Source organism: Camarhynchus parvulus, chromosome 1 (assembly GCF_901933205.1).
Source record: "Camarhynchus parvulus chromosome 1, STF_HiC, whole genome shotgun sequence".
In the NCBI taxonomy this organism is placed as follows: Eukaryota; Metazoa; Chordata; class Aves; order Passeriformes; family Thraupidae; genus Camarhynchus; species Camarhynchus parvulus.
Genome location: NC_044571.1, coordinates 98,557,789 through 98,578,928, shown reverse-complemented (window position 1 = coordinate 98,578,928; position 21,140 = coordinate 98,557,789). Strand labels below are relative to the sequence as shown.

The window sequence follows — 21,140 nt, the reverse complement described above, 5'->3', positions numbered from 1 at the left end:
GCTGAGTTATAATTCATGCAACTGATTTAAAAGTCAATGCTTTATGCTTTGAACATAATGAGCTATAAATATTGCAACAGGACATTTTTCAATGGCATTCTCTAAAAAATCATGTTTGTTTGAAAGAGCAGAGCTCCAAATAACAACCTATAATCTGTTAAAATGATGATGATAGTTCTCTCATTTTTAAATAAACCTGTGATCAAAAAGATGGGGCAGAATGAAGAAGGCAACTTTTTTGGTCAAACCAAGCATTGACCACTGCATGTTGACTGCCTTTCAGGACCCAGTTCAGCAAACAGCCAGGAATAAATGCTATTGATGCTCATGTTGAGCACATTTTTTCCCCTCAGATATCACCAAAAGCCAAAATGTGCTTTTATCCCGTCCTGTAAGTTTACAAGTTGACCATGACCAGTGGTGGTAGCAGCCACATGACTCGCCCTAATGAGTAGCAGTGTCAATGAATAACACTGCTAAGGCTGGCAGATTCCAGTGGTGGATATGCCCTTCTGCTTCACTCCCCAGGGCTGGATAAATACATGGACAGCTTGTGCACGGCCTGCTGTTGGGCGTGCCTGTGGACACCTGCTGTCTTGTAGGCTCATTTGATCCCTGTTAGTAGTCCTCGTTTTGGGCCTCAAGGCTCATGTCCACCCTTGCTATTAGTGAGGGGATGTGTACAGATTTGTTTCTTGACTGCAACCTGTCTTCTCCAAATTTAGCTGTAGTGCTATCTCTTAACATTGACTCTTCATCTTCTAAGCTTACCTCTGTCTTCTCTCACCAAGTGTTGTTTAGATTTACTTTGTGATGCCAGTACATGTCATTATTAGGAAAGACAAGAGCTGTTATGATAGACCCAGAGTTTAATAGCAAAATGTTTAATAGGCTTTCACAGAGCCTAAGTGGCTATGTGCTTTTATGCCATTTTGCGAATGCCTCTCTAAATGAATAAAAACAACTCTTAAAGAAAAGAGCAACTATGGAGTGTAATGGTGAGGGTCTCGCACTTTTTAATCAGTTGCAAAATGTGGCAGAGCTAAGTGTTATAGAAATGTATAATTAATGTGAAAGAAGGCAAACCTACCTGAAGGCCTCTGATACTGCATAGATTAGATATTGGGCATGCTGTTAATTTTGGCATTTGAAAAAAAATCACTTGGTCTCTGGTGCAAACCCTCTTGTTGCTGTCATTTGCTGCTTGCCATGGTCTTGCTTGCCACAATGAACCTGGTTGAAATCTTACCTACCAGTTTTTTTCATATATATTGATTGTTTGGAACTTTCACAAGAGGTCTCAACATGCTGAGTCACTGTGCTATCTGTATTAGCACTGTGTTTGACAAAGGTGACTTTACCAGGTAGTGCATTTTGATATTCTCAATTAATCTCTGTTGCACAGATCTGTTTCATTGCTTTGTTGCTAAAGTGTAAAGTGATGTTAGTGGTTGAGATTTTGAACAAAAAGCCCCAATAAAACAGCGATATTTAGGTAGTAGTATAGGGAGAATTCCCAACTTTTATGTTGAATACAGCTTTCTTGAAACAGCTCTTTTGAAATACTAAAATTTAAATGAAAATGTTTGTTACTTGTAGTTTTCAACAAGCCAGCTTCGACAGAAACTACACTTTGGCATAGCAGAATGTCTTTGTTCTCCCAGACTATAACTTAAAATATATAACATCTCATGGATAACATTGCTAACTCCACTAATTCAGATAACCTTAGCAACCTTTCCTGGGAAAGAGTGCAGTGGGACAACCCAGTAAAGCTCCTCTATTAGAAAACCAGAGTAGCTCCTATGTGTGCCTGTAAGCTCTGAGAGACTTACTGAAGTGGCAATGAATGATATGTTTTCCTGAATCACTGAGCCAACCACCTTATTAAATCATATATTCTCCCAAATTGTTGCATAGGGCAAAGCCAGTCTTTACAGACAAACTTGTAGGCAATTTCTCTGGCATTGCTTCTTGCTTCTTCCCTTACAGAGGATGAAGTAGCAATCATTCTACACAGAAGGGTCAGAAAAATTGCTAAGAGCTCAGTCTGGATGCAGATGGGCTGTTAAAGTGGAATTTCTGTTACAATTGAGGCAATGTTTGTTTTACAGGATTCAACCTACAGCCAGCAACTCCTTATTCCAAGCACAGGTTTACCTTTGAAAACCAAAATATATGCAGCTGTAAGAGCAACCAACCTTGATGGCAGGTACCATAGAGGGTGTTATTTCTTGTCTTGCTTGCTTTTCAGCTCTTGTTACTTACCTGATTTAGAAGCATCTGTCTTTCCTCATAGCTTTTTGTATTTCAAACTAATGATTGGTGTTCAATAATCACTGCTCTCAGCTGGAGGGTGTCAGGTCCTTGGCAGTGAATGCATATTATGCTGCAGTTCTCGTAATGAAAGTTTTCCTGAATTAGACTTTAAATCCTATATTGCTTTTTTTTATTAAGAATAGGCCTCTGTTGGACCAAGAGAGAAAATCCAGGGCTGGTTTTGATTTCTAGTCCTTTGTGGCCATGATTTCTGAGAGGAGGTGTGAAGTGTCTGTTGGTGTGGTGGTTGAATTACATGAAACCAAATTATTTGATTTATAAAGTTCTACTGCTATGTTGTGCTGTTTAATCTTCTAAGTAGTTGAAGAAACAGGATGACTGGCATGTGACCTGTTTAATACAGTAACTCAGTTTCACTGTAACAGCCTGCAGTACCTGTTTGTATGCTTTTTTGTGCTGTCCTTTCATCTCACCTCACTCACACCCCTCCACACTTGCATTGCCAGTTCCCCTTATCTATCCCTTTACTCCCTGTGCAGGTGGAATGTTTTGATGGACTACTGTTACACCACGCCATCTGGCAATCCTAGTGATGATCTTCGATATGATCTTTTCTTCAGGTAGGGCCTGTGCAAACCCAGTATTTTGTTTGTCCTTCTTTAAAAAAATAATTATAAATGTCTTCAACAGTGGTGTCTTAAACTGCCTGGAAAGTTTAAGCATTGTTAGTAGACAGGACCAAGAGCTAGGCTTATAGATAACATGTAGACCTTCTTTTTGGGTGAACATAAACATAGAAGCAAGAGCCAGGTCATAAGAATTATGAAGGTAGAAAAGCATATATCCAAAGTAGTTCTACCAGAGATAACATAAATGCTTAAAGTGAATGCCTAAACTGGCCTTTATGTTACCAAAGGTGAATGTGGTGAATGACAGTGATGTAAAACATCAGAGACTTCTGTCCAGGAAAGTAGTTAAGCAAATGATCAAATATTGAATTGGAACTTTGAAAAACATCCTGGCAATATCTCAAATTAAATTTTATCCATGACACCTCATAGAGAGGTACTGTCTTCATTTGGAGTTACCTGTCTATACTGGTTAGCATACCTGCTTATTGCTTCAGGTCTCAAGTTTCTTTGAGCACTGGAATTAAATGGTTCCTTGGTTATAGCTGTGGTGCTGCAAAACAAAACAGCGTTTTTGTAGGAATGTGTTTCAGCACAGGAACCTGCATCCTAACAGGCACATTGTGCCTGCAGATATTTTCATTTCCAAGGAACTAAAGTGTTGATCTTGCTGCTTAAGCTATCATGTTCCCAGCTAAGAGCTTCAAAATACTAACAGAGCTGCTCATCCAAGTTTCACTCTTCCCTACAAAAACTAGCTGTGACAAGGACCCGCAGACAACCATAATTGAAAACGGCAAGAGTCAAATGGGCCGGTTTTCCTTTGAGGTGTTTCGTTTTGTGAAGCACAAGAACCAGAAGATGTCCACGGTCTTCCTCCACTGTGTGACGAAGCTGTGCAGAGCAGATGACTGTCCCTTTCTTGTGCCAGTAAGTTGTAATTATCTGGATATAAAATAGGCATCCTGGAGTTCTGCATACAAGTGTTGTGGAAGTTTGGATGGCGCAGAATGAAAGCGACTTGTAGAGGCTGAAGTGAGAATGTTTTTTGTGTCTGAAGGAATGTGAAACTACTGATGAGGAATATGGAAATGAATACTGTCATCCGGAGATAAAATAATACTAGACCTGCAAAACACAGGTTATTGAATGTATGAGAAATTACCTCTTTGCCTTGTGGTCCTTAATTTTTAAAAGTAACAACTCTGAGATGGCTTTCAGGTTGATATTCTTAGGATAGTAGTAAGGCATCCCTCATCACAGTGGATGAAGAGAAATATCTTAGAATATAGTTTATGGAAAAGTTAAAGCTATAGAAAGTGCTGTTATACTGACAAAGAAAATTTGTGGAAGTTTCTCACAGTGAAAAAAAATACCATGCCCCTCAGAGTATATAATCTCTTTTATCATCTGAAAACTACTCTTGCACTGAAGTTCATTATGTTATGTCTATTTAAAATTAACTAATTTTAGGAGTATCAGGAACAACAAATAAATTTTGGAAATGGAAACATTTAAATAAACATATAAACACAAAGTTCTGTGCTGTCTTCAGAACACTGCATTGTTTCCTGCTGAATGACTTCCCATTTAGAATTTTAAAGCGTGGTCAGTTCAGTATACTCCTGAAATTTTGTATGTTGTTTATATTTTTATGTTACATATTTACATAATTCATTTTGCATTCAATTTATATTCTGAGGTTTTTGAAGTTCTTTCACAAGAAGCTGAAACTAAGGAAATGCTCCCGTTTGGAGCATGCTTGAGTACCATAGATTAAGGTAGATGGTAGGTTACAAATGTTAACGGCACATTCCAGATGAGAGTGCTGGGGATTGTTTTAGTGTGTCATTGCTATTTAGAACTCCATGGAAGATGTGCAAACTCTCACTCAAGAAGCTTGCTAGAATAGGGATTGTCAAGCAAAACAGATTTGTTGGAGAAAACTGTCTGTAAACATAGCTTTGGGAAATTAACTACTGAAAATTTAATATACTATAAAATGGATCTTGTACACAACAGCAATGTAGCTTTGTAAACAAAGTGAGGCAAAATAAAATGGGAAGCCAGGAATTTATAAGATGCACTTCTAGGCAATATTGCAGATGTTTTTATTGCAAAGTGATTTAATGCATACTAAGAAATAAAATCAAAGTTGTAGTATTCCTTACCAAAGAATTCATGTTACATCAGGAAGCACAAAAAGACCACAGTTCTGTTCCACTCTGAGTCTCTGATTGTTTTGATTGACTACTCAGATCTGCAGTAACAGAGAAAGAAGAGACACTGGTGGAAGGACGACTTGGCGCCCTCAGAGCACATCGGGCAATGCTGTAATCTCTGCTGGCCCCATCATTACAAGGAGTGGTAGGAATAAGCAATCTTTCTGTATGGACTGCAGGAATTTCATAAACCTGGGGAAATGTTTCGCAGTTTAATGTAAATTTGCAGTCACTTTTTGCTGAGTATTTTTTACTACTACTGAATATTTTTTACGACATTTTTTACTACTTTGGTAGAAATTTTGAACGACTGTTTTTTTTTGGCTCTCACATGCTTCTTCTTCCAATAAAATCACTGTGGGATACTGTTACATATATAAGGCTATTATAAAAGTCCAGACTCAGTGGGTTGACATTTTTTTTGTCAGATTTCACTGGAGATAATAGAATTTAAGGCACTGTGTTCAGTGTTGCAATTTAATTTGGATGGATAATGAATATTCACTGTCACTTTCTAGTCACCATTTCTTCCAGCTTCCCTCTGGGTTTTTATCTACATATTGCTTAAAATTAATGCACACTATTCTCAGATTCAGCTATAAGAAAGAAATGGGACAAAACCATTGTAAATTTTAAACAGTGGGACAAAAGCCACTTTTAATTGAGGGTGAAATTCCATGATTTTCATTTTTATTGCCAATTGTTTTAGGAAAAAATAAAAGGCAGCTCTAAATGTAACATGCAGTGTCTGAAAAAAATTTATATGACTGCTGTTTAAGTTTTACAAGTTACAAATATTTATAAGTTGTTGCAGTTAAGCAATTGATTTCAGCAGTCTTAGGTTTAGGATGCTGAGAGTAGGACTGAACCTGGTCTAGGAAATCTAATTTAAAACTTGCGAATAAAATCCTTCTTTAAATACCAAGTACTTGTACCTGTATACAAAGAGAGCAACCAACCCTCCAGAATGGGGAACCACCTAACAAGAGACCATTTCTAGAGCAAACAGGCTCCGTTATGAGCAGCATATCTGCAATGAAGATGAGTGATTTTTTTCATTATACATGATCCCATTTGAGTTGCTGCCATCTGATTAGCCAAGAAAAGTGAGAAGAACTAACTTCAAAGTTGCATACATGAGTACATATGGGAAATGAGTGATGGATTTGCTCAGCCAAGCAAGCGTGCTGGAGTAATGCTGCCTTAGGCAAGGAATGGAAAGAAACTAGATGCAGCTTCTTATACAAGCAGCCCCTGGTAGGTAATATAGCTCATGATTCAAATGTTGTGGATGCTATTTTTACAATTCAAAAATTAAAAAAAAAAAGGATACTGATCAATTATCTTTAAATATTGCATAGCTTCAAGCAAAGAGACCTGATGGATGTTTAATGGAACCAAAGAAAGTATAAACAATTTTATAATTTCATGACAACTGTTGAGGTTGTTTAAATGAAATCATGAATAAGGCTGAAAAAGGAAAATAATTTTTTACGCGTATTCTAAAGGTGGGTGGATAAAGCTTTTTTGATTTTTCCATCTTCATAGTGTGCTTTTGGAGCATTCCACTCATGCTGACAGAAGAATGGTTTAATCGGAAGTACTTGAAAAAAAATGGGATTAAATTCTAAACTCTGCCACAAATTTAATGATTGGCATTGGGCAAGTCCCTCAATTTCCCTTGCATTTTCCTTTTTCTTCTAGATCAGAAACAGGGAATTAGTCCTTCTGTCTATTCCCTTTGTGAAAATAAATTTGTAAGAACCAGGAGGTTTATGAATTCTTTTGTTAACTCTCGGGTTGCTGTTGATAATTGCTGTCCCGAGATGCGTAGGATCTCTCTGCTTCAGCCCGTGCAACTGAAGAATGAGTCTGGACTCTTCACTTTTCGGTCTTGAGGTTGTTTATTAATTCTTATCTATAAAATTTTCTTTCTGCCCAGTGGAGATCCACTCTGCAGGGCAGCCACGAGCACTCTGACTGCCCCTGAGGCGGTGTTGTCCTTTTATATTACAAACTACGTACATCATATTTACACTTAATTCCCAATACCTATCACCTGTGTTAGACAGTGCACTTCTACTCTAAACCAATACGAAGTTCCAACGTCACTGCAGAAAATGGAGAACAAGAAGAAGAAGAAGAAAGGCTAGACACACCCCAATTCCTCCATCTTGTCCCCATAACCCCCATACCAAAAATCCTAAAATCTACATTTTCACCTGAGATCATTTTGTTGTTACACTATTCAAACCTGTGTGACTTTCATGTCCTTATACAAAGCTGGTAACTTCCTCCAAGTGTCAAAAAAAATCAAGTCCCCAGGTGTTCTGGGCAGCATGCCAAGGTCTCCGAGCCCCCGGCGGAGTCCTCAGCAACTCTGGACACCCAGAGGGACGTACTGAGTTCCGACAGTTAACAAACTAAAACAGGGAAGATCATGCGAGACCATGACCAAAACTATCTGGATGATGAATAATTTTGGATGAATTTGGAAAATTTTGGATATTTTTTTAGAATTTAGGTAAATTTTGGATGAGGAATACCAGTATGTAGCACTGGCTTGCACTGATGTGAGGGTGCATGGAAGTGGTTACACTGTTTTCAAGGCCAGGTCTGGTCTAGCTCACCAAACCTGCTGCTGCTGGCTCACCATGGTCTAGATGCCAGTAGTAGGACTGCACAGATGTGCCCTTCCCTCATTTAGGGTGGAGCTGCAGCTGTCCCAGGGCTGGCCTGGGCACATCAGCACCTGCAGAGGCTCCTCAAGGAAGAGTGCTGCTGTAGAAGAGTGCTGGTCCTTCTCCTGTGTGTTTCTGAACTCATATTTCTAACATTTGGCTCTTTTCAGAGGAACGTTATTCTTTTTTGTTAATCCAAGATAAGTCATTACAGGAGGCATACACAGAAGAAAATGCTTTAGTCTCTGTATGGAAACAAAGCAGAGACCTACTTGTGAAGTTAAGATTATGTAGCTTTTGATGGATATCTCACTTAAGCTTGGGAGACAGCTGCTCAAAACAAATGTACATGTGAACTGTGCTCACAGATTGCACAAAAAACCCCCGAAACAGTGACAAGAAATGTAATTCTGAAATGGACACTGGGAAGTAAAAACTGAAGACAAAATACAAATGTTAGCCTGAATATTAAGCCACTATGTAACTGTCAAGAGGAAAATGAGCACGGCAAAAAGAGCTTTTTTGTAATAATTTACGGTCACTGACATATTTTTTCTTGTAAAACTCAAGGTTTTTCCTATAGAGCTATTTTATAATATGATTAAGTGAAGGGGCTTACATATAACATTGTGCTTATGCTTGTGTTGTTATTGAGGAAAACAACAGAACTAGCCACCTTTTCAATTAAGAGATTCCTGATTTAAGGTGGTGTTGGTTTGTTTTTCCACAAGCCATTAAAATTTTAAATTAATATTTTAATATCTCCTGATATTAAAAATGAAGCAGTGACATACAATTAATGTTATTGTCCATATTTTAAGAGAGATGCTAAAAGCTGCTAGTCAATGTGGCAAGTAGATCCGATGTATTTTTAAAATAAAGCTTCAGCTATTGGCTTTTGTGTTGCAAGAGGGGAGGAGGTAGTCATAGGTATTTTAAAAATATGACACATGCCTTTTTTTTTTTAAATACAGATGAGACGCCAACCAACAATTCACAGCTTGGTAAGTTGATCAGAATTTCAAGAAACATAAGAGAGTTTATGAGGGAAGCAGAACTGAGGATGAACCATTTTGATTAATATCTATGCACTGGGATTTTTTTCCTTTTTTAATTTTTATTTATTTTTGTTGCTTAAATGAGTCAGTACCAACATGCTCTGAAAAGAAAGTGATTGGTGATGAGTATGGAATTCTCAGTTTAATTTGTGCACCCAGAGCCATCTACATTGAAATTTTAATTCCTGTGATGAAATTGAAATGAAGATCTGATGCTACAGCATATGAGGGTGAAGGGTACATTATAGCCACCAGATGCAAAACCAGACTTAAACAGTAAAATTTGCCCATGCCACATAGGAGTAGAACAGGAAAATTGTTGTTATGGTGCAGTCTAGCTTGGTTCACATCTCAAAGCCAGAAGGTCAGAGCTTCAGCTCCTGTTCTCCTAGCATTTAACCTCACAAAGAGCCTGTGGAGAAACTTGGCTAGAACTTGTTCCCTGCTAGTGCAGTGAAGGAAAGACGCTGCAGGGGAGTTCAGCTCTTTAAGTTTTAGGGTGCTTTTCCTTTGTGCACATGGAACACTTGTTTCAGCCTATCTGTTATTGTTCTCTGCTGGTAACAAGGAGTAGCTGATGGCTAAGAAAGGATGATCAGGTGGTACACTGGGCCATTCCACCTTGTATTTCTTTGTAACAGGACTGTGTGGAACAAAGAATCCATTCTGTCCTCTGAACTCTTAACACTATTTGGTCCTTTCTTTACTCAATTTAGAGCATATAAAAGCAGTTGCTGTTCTTGTCTGTCATGAAGAGTTCTCCCTGTAATTAATTGTTCCCTGGTGTGCTCCTACCCATGGATATAATTAAAATGATAAAAAGCAAATTCTTTATTTGCTGCACACAGTTTGCTGTGTTGATGGCTGCTGTTTCCTTCCCATCCAACAAAAGAAGCATCCTCTCCATCCCAGAGCAAAAGCCTTTCCTTTGCCTGTTGCTGTCTCTGTGGAGAGCACAGAGGTAGAGTGGGGTGAGGTAACTGCTGTAGCAGCCAGAAAGCAGCACAGGGTTGGGAAGGGGAGGTAACCAGATCAGCGGTGCTGGTTTCCTTTTAGCTTGGGTGAGGAGAGTGGGATTAATGGTGTTGAGGGCAGGTGGCTGCTTCTGGGAGGAGCAGTCTGGTTTCTCACATGAAGACTGTGTTGTCATTTCACCTCAGTCTCCACCACTGGTAATGGCAAATGCTCATTGATGCTCAAATGCTTTTTTCCCCTCCTGCTGGAAAATACAGTACTTGCTGTGGGTGTATGTGGCCCATTATCTCAGAACTGGTCCATGAGCAGCTTGCTGATCTGCAATAAGTATTAAATATGTCACCCTTACTACCTGAGAATTGATAAACATATTAAGACCCCTTCCTGAAGGTGTGCAACAAGCTTCCAGAATGTCCAATATCCCGTGCCAGATATGTCTGCTGATTTATATAGACTTTGAATTGAAATGTAGATAATGACAGTGGGGAAGAAATCCTTTCATTAACTTGATTAGGCCACAAATCCTTATACATCTACATTGATAGTCCTTAGATAAGTTCTTGGATAAGTCCTTGGATAATGATAGTCTTGCCTTGAGTAACACAGGTCGAGGTTGGTCACTGGCAGATGAGGGTAATGCCTTAGAAGGCATGTCTTTATCCCCCAAAATGATTGATATTGAAAGAATTATTAACTGTTTTCAAAATATACTTAGATAAGCTTTATCCAAGTAGACAGGTGCTCATTGTAAGGTACAGTTAGTTTTAGTTCCTTCATTGCAATTATACAGTATATTGGATGTTGGAAGGGGAAGGCAGAAGTGTTTGGCACTCATGAGAGATAAAACCAGATGTCACCTGAGAATTTTTCTTCTCCTTGCAGCTCACCCAAATGGACCTCCTTTCCAGATGAACACGGTCACCAGTGCGCTGATTTCAGGCATTGTCGTCCTGGGAATTTCAAGCATTTTCTTTTTTGTATGTTCTCTAACTCTTCTGCACAGAAACTGGCCCAACAGTTCGGTCCTGAGTGGCATCCGAAACCCAGTTTTCAACTGAAAGTGATGATTTGTTTGCACTTTTTGTTTGGGGTTGCCTTTCTTGTCTGTGAAGTATGATTCCATTAAAAAGTAATATTAAGGCAACACTCCAGTGGTATCCAACTTCTGTTCCAGCTATTCTGTATTTGTAGATTTGCTAGATGATGTTGTGTAGGTGAGCAGCAGTGATGTTGGTAACAAGCCTAGAAAATGTTGAGAATCTCAATTGTGTTTGCGATCAGACTGCATGACATTTGCCCATGAACGTGCTGACAATAGAGCTCACATCTTCATCTGCTCAGTAAGGTCTAAAAGCTGAAGAGGCTGCAGATGAGAACCTTTCCAAGTAGGCCACTTTAATACAAAGGCTAACATGTTCAGGAAAGTTTGTAAGTTCATAAACACCTAGTAAGATAAGGATAACTTCTTTTTTGTTATTACATTTTTCACAAATATAAGTATGTCTCAGGAGGAATTTGTTTTCAGCTGTCTTGGCTAAAAATAACCTAAGAGAGGCTTGGAACAAGTGACTTTTACTTATTTGTAATTTGGAAGTATTTTCTTAAACATATCTTCCATTGGCTTGTGGAGGTATCATGCATCAAGTATCACCCAAACTTTCCTCACAGAAAATTATTTTTGGAGCACAATTTGGCAACTGAGTAAAACTCTCAGTAATGTACTAATTGTTAAGGGCAAGTTTTGCCCTGTGAGTTTTTCAGTTCTCAGATAAAGCTTTCATTTCCACATGAACAGTCATCAATCAGTGCTTATTTCTTTAGCAGATCTTCTGCATGAGTTAGACTTGTTCACTGCATGGATGAGGGGAAGAGGGCAACTAGAAGGATAACAGGCTACAAGCAGTACTGTACTGTTGCCTCTAGTTAGTCTGATGAACATCTGACTTACCTGAAATGAGTGTGAGGGGCAGGTGCCCTCAAATAGGAGCACAAGGCAGTGGCTTAGCTGTGTAGAGTAGACAAAAATGCTGGTACTATAGAGGCCACCATAGGCACAACCTATTAAGCTGGACTGGATAGACAGTTGGGATTTTGGTCACACATACAGCAGTTAAATTTCATTTTTCGTGTACTGTACATATTGGCCTAGAAACACCTCATTGATATTTATCATCATCCTGTGTTAACTGTGTCTGTGACAGAACTGGCTAATGATCAGGGCTTTTTGGCTCTCAAGGCTAAAGACAAATACAGTCTTGTTCTCAGTTTTCTCTGACTCTGCAAATGCTGTATAAAGGCCTGTTGTTTGCAAATTCCACTGTGCTGTAGGGCAGTATCCCTAACAACCAATACTGTGCCTGTTTTCCTCCAGTCTTAATACCTCAGAAACATTTTTGCACTTCAGGGGTTAGGTCTGATGACATGTAAAACACGATTGTTTAATAAAATTAAACATTTCAGAGTGGATGCTTTGTCTGAACTGTTTTCCTTCCCCTGTCCAATTGTTACTTTTGTAAATGCTTCCAGGGACCTCATTCTACGAAGAGGAAAAGTGCACCTGCTTTTTAAAGTTGGTTTGGTAAGAGCTTTCAATATGCAGGATAAATTAATATAATTATAGATTTACTGACCTTTAAAAGAGTATGGTAAACTCTGGAGATTTGTATTCCAGCCTAGGGATAAATAAATTCAGATCATCTATTTTAATTTACTAAAAAAGACAACCACAAAATCCCATTAATGTAATTACTACTTAGTAAGGAGCAGATTTAGCTGCTTTAGCTGCTTTAAGCTTTAGCTGAAAGTTTCCAGTGATGGAGATAGCCATTATCATCCTTAGAAAGTTGTTTCAGCAGTTAATTGATCTCTTCAATACTTTTTAAAATGCTTACTAATATGAATATGCCCATTTTAACTTACCAGCCATTAAAAAATGTCAGGCTTGTGTCTGCTAGAGAGAGGGAGAGACACTTTTTCTAACACAAATCCCATACAGTTTGGCTAAGACCACAGAAAAAGAAAGTGAGAGGTATTGGAAGCAAAAAAAGTTGCTGATGTAGTATCATACGTGTCCTATTTGATTTCTCTGTGTTTCTGGAAGACAGTTTGTTGCTTTTCTATAAGGAAACGTATTTCATAGTAATTAACAAAGTCTTCTTGACCACATTTTTTGAGGCTCAGGTAACCTATTACAAAAATGGAGTTGCTACTCAATAATGTAATATGCAGAATGTTATTCTTCTATGTTTTTAAAATGTCTGAAATGTTTTGTTTTTGTGAAGAACCAGGTAAGATATCTGTGTAACTTTTCCTCATGTGGAAATTGCTGCTACCAAAGGGTGATCTCCCTCTGGCTAAATTAGTGACAGAGTTCCAACAGCCATCTGCAGGAGTCATTACTGAGCTTGCTGTGGATTGTGAATGTATTTGTCTCCATCATTCATTAAAAGAGATAAATATACGTTCCTCCTTGGTAAAGAAACATGGAGAGCCACAGGTGGAAAATGATGCCTAAACTAAGGCTTATCCATTTACAGATCTGACATGGGAATGATTTATGAGTTGTAGGGGAGCTGAAAACTTGAGCCAGGCTGGCAAAATATTTATAGGAAGGTGAAGACTGACTGAATTTGTAAAAACGTCCGCATCCTGGTTTGTTTGAAAGAAATATACAGGTGTTAAGGAATTTGTGGAATCCATAATTTGTGACCTCACAAGTTTCAAGTAAGAGGTTAGGCAGAAGTTGAGGGGATGTGCATGAAGGTTACACCCTACTTTTTGAAAGGCAGGATGTCAGGTGAGAGGGAATGGGGAATGGAATGAAAATATAAGTTTTAAATGAAGTACTGAAACTAAGATGACACTTTGTACCTTGTGTGAAGGAGCTCTGGCCTGATACAAAATGGGACTTCTGCAGGTGTTAAGTGTCACAGACATTTCTTTTATGAAAAATCCTCTCTTAGGATTTTCCTGCTGAAGCTGAGAAGTTCAGCAACCAGACATAAACAATAGGTTATCTGCTTCTGTGGAATGCAGCAGGTCAGTTCTGGATTGGCCCAGATTGAGTGTTTGGAGGTAATGGCCAATCCGGAACAAACAAGGTTTGTTGATCATTCTTTACTTTCTATTCTTAGGTAGCTAGCAGCTTCTGGAAACTCTCCTTTTAATTTTCTTTTTAGTATAGTTATAATAGATGTTTATATCATAACTTAATAAATCAAGCCTTCTGATCATGGAGCCCATCTCGTCTCTTCCTTCACCCCGAAAACCTTGTGGCCCACCGTCAACAATTGGTGACCCCTCGTGTTTCTGAGGACATTTATCACTTGGTGAGACCCCAGAGGAGCATTGCTGCATTTGGGTAAACCCCGAATATGTGGCATTGATGGTCATCTCACAGGTGACCACAGAAGTGGATTTAGCCAGGAGCTGAAGAACCGAAGATCCAGATTTGGACAGAGTTCACAGCAAGGCTGACCACAAAAAGGACCTTTTGAAGCCTCCAGGAAGATGCCCAGAGAGCCTTACAGCCTCGAACAGGAGCTGGCCAGAGAGTGCTAGATTCTCTCAGAAGGTACTATTGGGTTTTCCCTTCCTGAAGATGCTGCCCTGCGATGGTGGTGGCTGGAAAAGTGGACGAATTTTCCCACTGAAACAGAGGTCCATATCTCTCCATCAGAGGAGAGACAAATTTCCCTCTGGCAAAAATGGGGTAAGGAGGATGGAATTCTCCTGTTGACAAAAGATTTATATGACTTTTTTCGATGGGCAAAGTTCTTTGGATTTTTTACTAATGTTCTATATGCATTGGATTCGTATGTATGGGAATGCATGCAATTTGTCTGCCAAGCTGTTTGGGGTCGGACTTCCCGTGTTCCTCGCGTTTATCCCGTCTTCATGGCTTTGTTCCCGGTTTTGAAACGAAGAGCAGCTGCCTTTCCCTGGATCGCTGAAGCAAGGGGGCAAGCACCATTCCCCCCGATTCCCGGGGCAAGACCCTTCAGAGAGGGACGAACGGCTGCTTCCCAGCCCCCCCCATCCCAGTGGGGGGGTGAAATTTCGCCCGGCGCTGAAGTTTTTTTTCCTCCGTATTCGAAGCATGCTCAGATGGGGCCACCTTCTCCCTCCCCCCGCCGCTCTCGGAGGGGGTTTGAGTGGGCGGCGCCGCCGCCGCAGCCAGCGCTGCCGGCCCCGCTCCGGCCGGTTCCGTGGGCTCCGCCCTGCCCAGAGGTGCGGGCGGCACCGGTCCACGAGGCCACGCCTGCCGAGCGAGCGGGGCCGCCCCAGCCGGCACCCCCGCGCGGCCCCGGCGGCGGCAGCGCCGGCCGCGGCACCGGCCATGGCTCCGCCCGCGGCGGCCCCGCCCCCCGCGGCCCCGGCGTTGCTTGGTGACGACGGAGACGCGGCGGCTGCTTCCGTCCCGCCGGGGGACGGGCTCCCGCCGCCCTCAGAATCTCTAGCGGTCACGCTTTTGCCCGCAGTGCCGAGGTCGGAGGTTGCACCTGAGAAGAGCGACCCTCCGGCCCCTCCCGGGCCGGCCCCACCACCTTCTGCGGCTGAACCAGACCCCCCAGCAGCCCCGCCGCCTCCCGCTGACCCGGTTCCAGTTCAAAATGATGCTGAGTGCGGCGATGAGCCCGTGGGACCGCCTTCAGAGATGCCCGCCCCAGAGGTTCTGCCGCCTTCGGAGGCCCCGTCCCCTGCACCCAGCGTGGCTCCCACCCCGAGTTTTTTGGGTTGTCCCAGGGCTGTCCCTGCGGGAGGAGCTGGGACAAGGGAAGAGGGCTTCAGCCTCCCTTTCCGTGGAGCAGGTGTTGCTCGTCAACTGAATGCTGGTGTAGCCAAGATCCCTGCCTTCAAAATTAGCGTTTTTGGGGGGTTTGGGGTCCTTCCTTGGAAATTGTCATCTCTGCCGCCCCTCGTGCGCCCCAGTGGCGAGGGGGCGGTGGGTCCCAAGGGGTCTGCCTTTGGTCTGCAGCCCAAAGGGGGTGTTTGGTCATTTTTTTCCCCTTGGGGGGCGCGGATCCCTTCGCCGCCCCTCACTCGCTCCAGTGGCGAGCTGGGGGTGGATCTCGAAAGTTCTGCCTCCGGTCCCCAGTCCGGAGAGGATGGGGGTGATGCGAGGGGGCAGATGAGAACAACACCCTCTGCATCTGCATGGCAGGAGCAGGAGGGACAACGGAAACGTTTGGTCACCCATGTTGCCGCTCCATTGGCAGTGTGGTGCCGGGTTGTGAGAATGCAGAGCCCGCCTGGCGGGCTGGGCCTGGGCCATTGGGCTCGGGTCCCTGGGCCAGGGCCGCCTCACGGCCTCCGGCTGGATTTGGGGGCTTTGTTTTCCCCTTCAGGTCCTGGGCCACCGTTTTGTGGGCCAGGTCTGGGGTTCCTGATTCTCCCACATGGGCCTGGTCCCCCAGGGTCTCTCTCAGGCCCCTCTGCTGCTTGCTGTTTAAAAAAAAAAATTTAATAAAAAAGGGTTGAAATACCTGCAGCAGCAGCTCAAAAAGCATTGAAGGGCCAAAACCTAGCTTCAGCCCATGTTGTTCAATAAGGGGCTGTGTCAAAGACATTTTAGAAACTTTTTAAAAAAATTGTTTGGAACTGTTTGATAACTATTGATGGATTCTCTGCAGCAAGTCTGTTTCAGGACCAAAAGAGACTTTCAGATATGGCAAAGAAGAACATCTTCAGTCCATGGACCTTTTCCTGAAACTCAGCTGTTGGGACTTGGACTTTGTTTTGCATTGTTTTTGCATTTTCTTATATTGTAAGGTTGTTTTAGTGGTATCATAGTATTTTATGTTTTATAGGTGAAGAAATTCCCTGTTCATCCCACAGAAGCACTTGATTGAGTTTGATTGGCAACAGATAACCTGTCAGGTGTTTGTTCTTTCCTCTGCATGACTCAGCAGAGAAAATTACAAACATTTTTCTTTTTAATTTAATTAAATAAAAAAGAGTCAGATGTCACAGACATTTCTTTTATGAAAAATCCTCTCTTAGGATTTTCCTGCTGAAGCTGAGAAGTTCAGCAACCAGACATAAACAATAGGTTATGTGCTTCTGTGGAATGCAGCAGGTCAGTTCTGGATTGGCCCAGATTGAGTGTTTGGAGGTAATGGCCAATCCGGAACTGAGCTCTCTCGGACACAGTCCGAGAGAGCAAGGTTTGTTGATCATTCTTTACTTTCTATTCTTAGGTAGCTAGCAGCTTCTGGAAACTCTCCTTTTAATTTTCTTTTTAGTATAGTTATAATAGATGTTTATATCATAACTTAATAAATCAAGCCTTCTGATCATGGAGCCCATCTCGTCTCTTCCTTCACCCCGAAAACCTTGTGGCCCACCGTCAACAGTTAAGTGAAACAGAATTGCTAAAAGAATAGTGGCTCTGAGAATGTAAGCAATTCTTTTAGGGGTGCCTGTTATGTGTGTTTTTTAATGTTTTTTGGCACAGAGGTCAGGTTTCTGCAGGTAATCACAGTGTACTGAAATATTCTCAGGTCTGTGACCCAGATTGTGGAGCAGGCTGAAAAGAAATAGAAATTTTAAGCTCAGTTCTAAATCCAATAGAATTTAATAAATATATAGAATGGTGAAAACACTTCCAGGCTTCCCCCTTGGGAGAGATAAATGGCATATCCAACTGGAGCTGTGTATTCCAGTGCTTGGAATAAATTCAATTGATGTTTGAGAAACAGGCCTTGGCTGAGGAAGCTGGAAGTAAATCTTGTTTCCTACTTCATTCAGCAGACAGTATTTCTTACTCATTATCTCTTAGGCTCCACAAAGGTGCCAGAAGAAGCAGACTTGCCCTGATTGAACTACTCACCTCTTCATCTGAAGGAGACATAGGTAGGAGTGTTGTGGTAAACTAGAAAATGTTCCAATTGTTGCAAATTGGTCCTTCCTCAGGTCACTCCCAGGTTTTATTTCAATGCCACTTGGACCTTCCACCATGCCTTTCAGGAAGAAGGAGGTAGGATGGACGTGGAAGAGACATCAGAGAATATCTCTGCACAGACTGGTCCTGTGGTTGCAGTACTGTCATGGCTCTTTGCCATAATGTCTCTTTTGAAAGGTTTCATTAATTTTTCTGTTAATAGTTAACTAACTCTTTCCTGGTGTTTAAAAGAGTATGTTTGTGTAATTAGGAAGCACATCCTTGAGATTAGAGAAATAGAAAATACACAGTGGAAAAGTTGTTCAAGTGACTTATTTCGTGAAGAAGGTAAACGAATCAGTTTGGTAAACTGAGGAACGTGCTGTCCAGCCAGATTTCAAATGCTGCTATTGCACTTTTAACTTCTGCTTTTGGACTTCGGGGTGTAGGATGAAAAGTACTTTGTGCTAAAGCAGGATCCCCTCCTGTCTTTGCAATCAAAAAATTCAACCATAGTTGAAATGTTTGCTGCAATCCCCTGCGGAAAAGGGAAATCTTCACTCTTTTGAACTCATAAGATGGTGCGGTTATAGACATTCACTATCCTGACCTGAATAGGCATAAAATGGTCTGTTTACATCCTGAACTACTTGTGTATAGACTCTAGGTCTCTGAAGTGTGTTTATTGAACTTGCTTGTTTTGCATAAACAAAAAATAAAAATAGCTTTGCTTCAGCATGTTTTTGACCCCTATTCTGGACTGAAGTTTGAATCAAGAGAGACCCAGTGTTCCTGCCAGCAGTCTGCTATATTTCTCATCAAGACAGAGAGGCTGAATGATATCCATTACAGACACTCTTCTAAGTGGGTAAAGGAGAATCTGCTCTTGTGACTGTTTTCTCCTCAGTGTTGTAATCCCTCATCTCTTGATTCAAGCTGAGCTTGAATCAAACTCTATTCAGGCAATTTTATTACTTTTATCAGGTAGTAATATGTCTCTGCCCAGCAGCTGTTTTGAGGGACAGGCCTCATTTTAGTGTGTTTTTTAAAACTGATTTTTAAATTCTTTTGTTTTTACTTTATGAGGAGGAATTAGTGAACTAGATCAGTCAGTACAATCACAAGCTACTTTATACAGTAAATATTCCTGGTTTGTATTTTCCCCTCTCCAGAGTCTAATAGATAAAAATAATGATGCTGTTAATGCAAATGCTAATTGCAAATGACTGTTAGGGCAAAAATTCAGTGTAGGGTCTGTAGTGGATGACTCAGAGGATCACGCACGCTCAGCAGGTGTGTATTCTGCACAGGCTTGCACCCATTCTGGAGCCAGTGACACGTCAGGAGGTGAGTAGACTGGGCACTGTCTCACTTCAGAGTCAAACCCTGCTCCTGGATGTTAGGGGCTGCACAGCTGGGCCAATGCCATGTGATGGAGTGATGCCTTGGGGCTTCCCTCCCTCCCCTCAAAACACTGAGCGCTGGGATGCATACTGTCATCACAGCACTGCAATTATTGTGGGCAGGACCATGAGATGGGTGGCCAGGACAGGTGCTCCCAGTCACCCTCCCCATCATGTCCTGGTGCTTCTCATGCTGCAGGTCTGACTCTGGGAGAGCTCTGAACGTGTGCTGGAACTTGGCAAAGTGGGAGCAGAGCCGTGGCAATGCTTGTGCTGCTTGTTTGTACTGCTGCTCCTGCAGACTGCTGAGCAGCTTGTTCTGCCGCATATGAACTCCACACAGACTTGCTCTGCTGGGAACACCAATTAAATACAGAAACAGAAATGTGGGAATTAGTGAGAAATCACTGAATAAGCCCCTTTCTGGATAATTGTGTTTGTTTTCACAAATGGAGGCAGGGCAGGGAGATGGGGAGGTATCAGGACTGTGGCCTCAGGTGCAAGGACAGCAGCCCCTGCAGAATGGGCTGCTGAGATGTCAGGCCACAAGGAAGAGAAGCAGCTTTATTCCATGTGTTATGTGGCAGGAATTTTTAATGTTTGTGGTGTCTATGGGGCAAGCAAATATCTAGGGTTGGCCAGGTACACTCCAGGGCAGTTAGTGCATAATGTAGGCTCTGTGGCATAAACTAGGAAGGACTGAGTCATCCCGGGAAAATCTGCTTTGATACCGAGCTTACATCAAGATCATAGGTGTTCAGATTGAAACCTTAAGCACTCATCTACTTTTTTCTTGTACAGATCACTTCTACAGCAGCAATATGTGTTTTTCTTCAGTGCACTTGGGTGCTCTCAATTCTGTCAGCTTTTTTATCAGTGCTTGCAGAACACTGCACAGGTACAGTGCTCAGACAGGACCCTCTACCTGGGAGCTGCTATTAAATTAATTTCACTTAACAAAAGTGTTTCTGATCTGTCAGGCCCAAAATGGCAGTGACTTGTGCCTTGTGACTTGTGCCTTCACTGCTAATGTGAAACTTAGGCATGCTTTGAGTAGGGTCCTGTTTCAGTTGCTACCCCAATTTTAATCCTTAGAGTGGAAATTGCCAATAGCTTATGATAGTACTTTGTATTTTCTTAGCATTTTTCAAATCTTCAAATTCTTTAAGCCTATTAGGTTGTTCATTCCCTCAGCAGGTGTTCTAGCCTCTGACTATCTTGTTGGCCCTCCACTAGACTTCTTCCAGTTTACTGATGTTTTCCTTTTAATGTGGGGATTAGAAAATGTCATAGATTATCTAGTTTGTGCAAAAAGTGATGAGTAGTGGGGGGAAATTATTTCCCTCAATCTTCTGGCCATGCTCCTGTTCATACAGCCCTGGACGCTGCTGACCTGCCTTGCTGCCAGGACCCACTGCTGGCTCCTGTGCAGCCTCATGCCCACCAAGATCCCCCCCTGCTTTTCACCAGGGCTGCTCCCAACCAGCCAGTCCCCAGCCTGTGTCACTGCAGGGGTTACTCCCAAACAGATACAGCACTTTGCAGTTGTACTTGTTGAACTTCATAACATCCCTGTCAGCCCACTCCTCCAGTGTGGTGAGGTCCCTCTAAATGGCAGCCCCACTCTCAAGAGTATTGGGTGGTGATCCTAATTTGTGGCATCTGAAAATCTGACTGTAGTCTGCTCTGTTACCTTCTCCAGATCATTGATAATGGTATTAAAAAGGACAATCTCAAGCAGATTTCCACAGTAGTCCATTTGTGGCTGGTATCCAGGCAGACAGTGACTACTGCCTGCTGAACTAAATCATTCCTCCAGCTGAAAGAGATTGTTGCTGTCAGTTCACGGTTCATGTTCTGCTGATCTTGTATGATAGGGACAATGACAACGCTACACAGCAGAGGTTGTTATTCTGCTTATTTTTAATCAGGAAATTACATCAGAAATCCCATCCTGACAGAAAGCTGATGGTACAAAGTAAAGCACTAAGGAGCTATGCTCAGATATGC

The 21,140-nt window shown here is 41.8% G+C and overlaps 1 protein-coding gene across 2 annotated transcripts in view; it reads left to right on the top strand.

The window, feature by feature from the left end:
- Positions 1-12,197, top strand: part of ZPLD1 (zona pellucida like domain containing 1) — a 30,406-nt gene extending 18,209 nt beyond the window's left edge. For both annotated transcript variants that reach the window (XM_030953451.1, XM_030953460.1), the window contains exons 6-11: positions 2,115-2,212; positions 2,820-2,900; positions 3,668-3,839; positions 5,168-5,276; positions 8,787-8,816; positions 10,728-12,197. In XM_030953451.1, the coding sequence (XP_030809311.1) occupies positions 2,115-2,212; positions 2,820-2,900; positions 3,668-3,839; positions 5,168-5,276; positions 8,787-8,816; positions 10,728-10,903 (666 nt within the window). In that variant the 3' untranslated portion in view covers positions 10,904-12,197. The remainder of the gene's footprint in view (positions 1-2,114; positions 2,213-2,819; positions 2,901-3,667; positions 3,840-5,167; positions 5,277-8,786; positions 8,817-10,727) is intronic.
- Positions 12,198-21,140: the final 8,943 nt, after the last annotated feature.